The sequence below is a fragment of the Morone saxatilis genome, unplaced genomic scaffold (assembly GCF_004916995.1).
Source record: "Morone saxatilis isolate NCDOM2014 unplaced genomic scaffold, NCSU_SB_2.0 Contig23, whole genome shotgun sequence".
Classification (NCBI taxonomy): Eukaryota; Metazoa; Chordata; class Actinopteri; family Moronidae; genus Morone; species Morone saxatilis.
The window spans coordinates 4,235,992-4,237,746 of NW_023339796.1; the positions used below are offsets into that span (position 1 = coordinate 4,235,992).

A 1,755-nucleotide genomic window follows, 5' to 3' on the forward strand; every position below is an offset into this window, starting at 1 on the left:
TATTTTATATTTTATTTATTATAAATATATATATATTTTTAAATATCTTATTAAATTATTCGATGTGTTTTTATTATATTATTATTTTATATTTTATTTATTATAAATATATATATATATATATTAAATATCTTATTAAATTATTCGATGTGTTTGTACTAATAAATGTATAATTTATGTTTTTGCTACTCTACATTTGTAATATCAGGCTGATATATATTAAATACTCCAAACAATAACAAAGAAAACCGTTGGTGAATTAGTTAAACTACTAGCCTGAAGTAGCCGTTGGTTAAGAACCGTTAACCGCTGAAACTCGAGCAGAGCGGAAAGAAGCAACAGAGTGACTCCGCCTCTTTTGTTTTAAATCGACGATCTTTGGCTGAGATGTCATTTTTGGCGCCGAATATTACAAGTGGTTTTGTCACCCTGCAGCGCGGGAGTTCTTCCCCCTGTTCCCCCATGTTGGACCTGCTTCTGCTTCTGCCATTTAACTACCAGTCTCAAAGTTACTCTTAAAGCGAAGGGAGAGTTTAGAAGACAACATGCAGCGCAGCATCGCGTAAGTACAAAGTTGGGGGAAGTAGCAGTGTGTTTTTTTTTAACGTGAGTTAGCTCGGTAGCGTTAGCTCTGAGGGACAACTGTGTTAATATTAACTTAACTTAACTTGTGTGTATTGTGAGTTGTGATTTAAGGAGCCAGCTGCAGTGTGAAACGTTTATTTGTGTGTAAAAACGTCTTTGTGGGCGCAGTTCTGTGTTTTAGCACGACATGGGAAGCTATTAAAACAGCTCTAATAAGATCCAGACAGAGGTACTGTAAGCTGCAGAAAGACTCTTATTGTTTAAGTTCAGTAACTTAGATAAGCTAAAAGCTGCACTCAGATCAGCTGTGTTGTCCCTGGTGTAAGGTTTAGTGCTTTATTGACTGTATATGAGCCCTGTTTGTGTTTCTGTCCTCTTCCAGATCCTTCTTTCAGCCCAAGAGCAACAAGGATGTTCAGAAGAAATCTGCAGATGAGCCGGTGAAAAAGTAAGATTTTCACTCACACAGGATGATGTTATAATACGATATTATCGTGTATTTAACCTGGTGAATGTCCATTGTTGTGTATACCTTCACATGGCTCGCCAGCATATTGATTTCCCTGTTTATTCTGATTTAAAGAAGAGCTGCAGTGTATTGATGAAGGTATATAATGAAGCACTGTAGAGATTCAGAGGTGACCTGGTCCACAAATCCTCATTTAATGTTGATGTATAAGAAGCAGCTTGAGATATGAGCGAGTTGTGCTCCTTAACTCTGTTTATAGATATTTTTTTTTCATCTTTTATTGAGATGTTACATTCGTCCTCTTTCCTACTTTGTGCTGCAACTTCTGCACAACAGATTTCCCTGAGGATAAATAAAGTTCCCTCTTATCTTATCTAAGATCTACAGAAGTGTTCCTGTCGGATGAGCCTCTGTAGGAGAGAATCGTGTTCATTTGCATTGAATTTGTTGCTGCTGGTGCTTAAAACTCAGATACAGATCTCCCTTCTTGACTTGAACTCATTGAATTTGTTGTTGTTCGTACTTTTTTTGATTTTTGAGGAATTGAGAAAAACTCTATTGATTGAATATGCAACTTAGTAAAACTGTCAGATAATTACATTTATGGATTTATAACGAATACCTACTTAAATGTACCTGCTTGGCCACTGTGTCTGGGAGGAATAGTAAACTCTGTGAGCTAATTTTGAAAGTCTTCTGAC

At 36.1% G+C, this 1,755-nt stretch overlaps 1 protein-coding gene across 1 annotated transcript in view; it reads left to right on the top strand.

Annotated features, from left to right (window-relative positions):
* Positions 1 to 406: 406 nt before the first annotated feature.
* The window catches only part of lig1 (ligase I, DNA, ATP-dependent), a gene marked incomplete in the record, with an annotated part of 41,099 nt that continues 39,750 nt past the window's right edge, over positions 407 to 1,755 (top strand). The window contains 2 exon segments of the mRNA XM_035671197.1: positions 407 to 562; positions 968 to 1,033. Coding sequence (XP_035527090.1) covers positions 546 to 562; positions 968 to 1,033 — 83 coding nt within the window.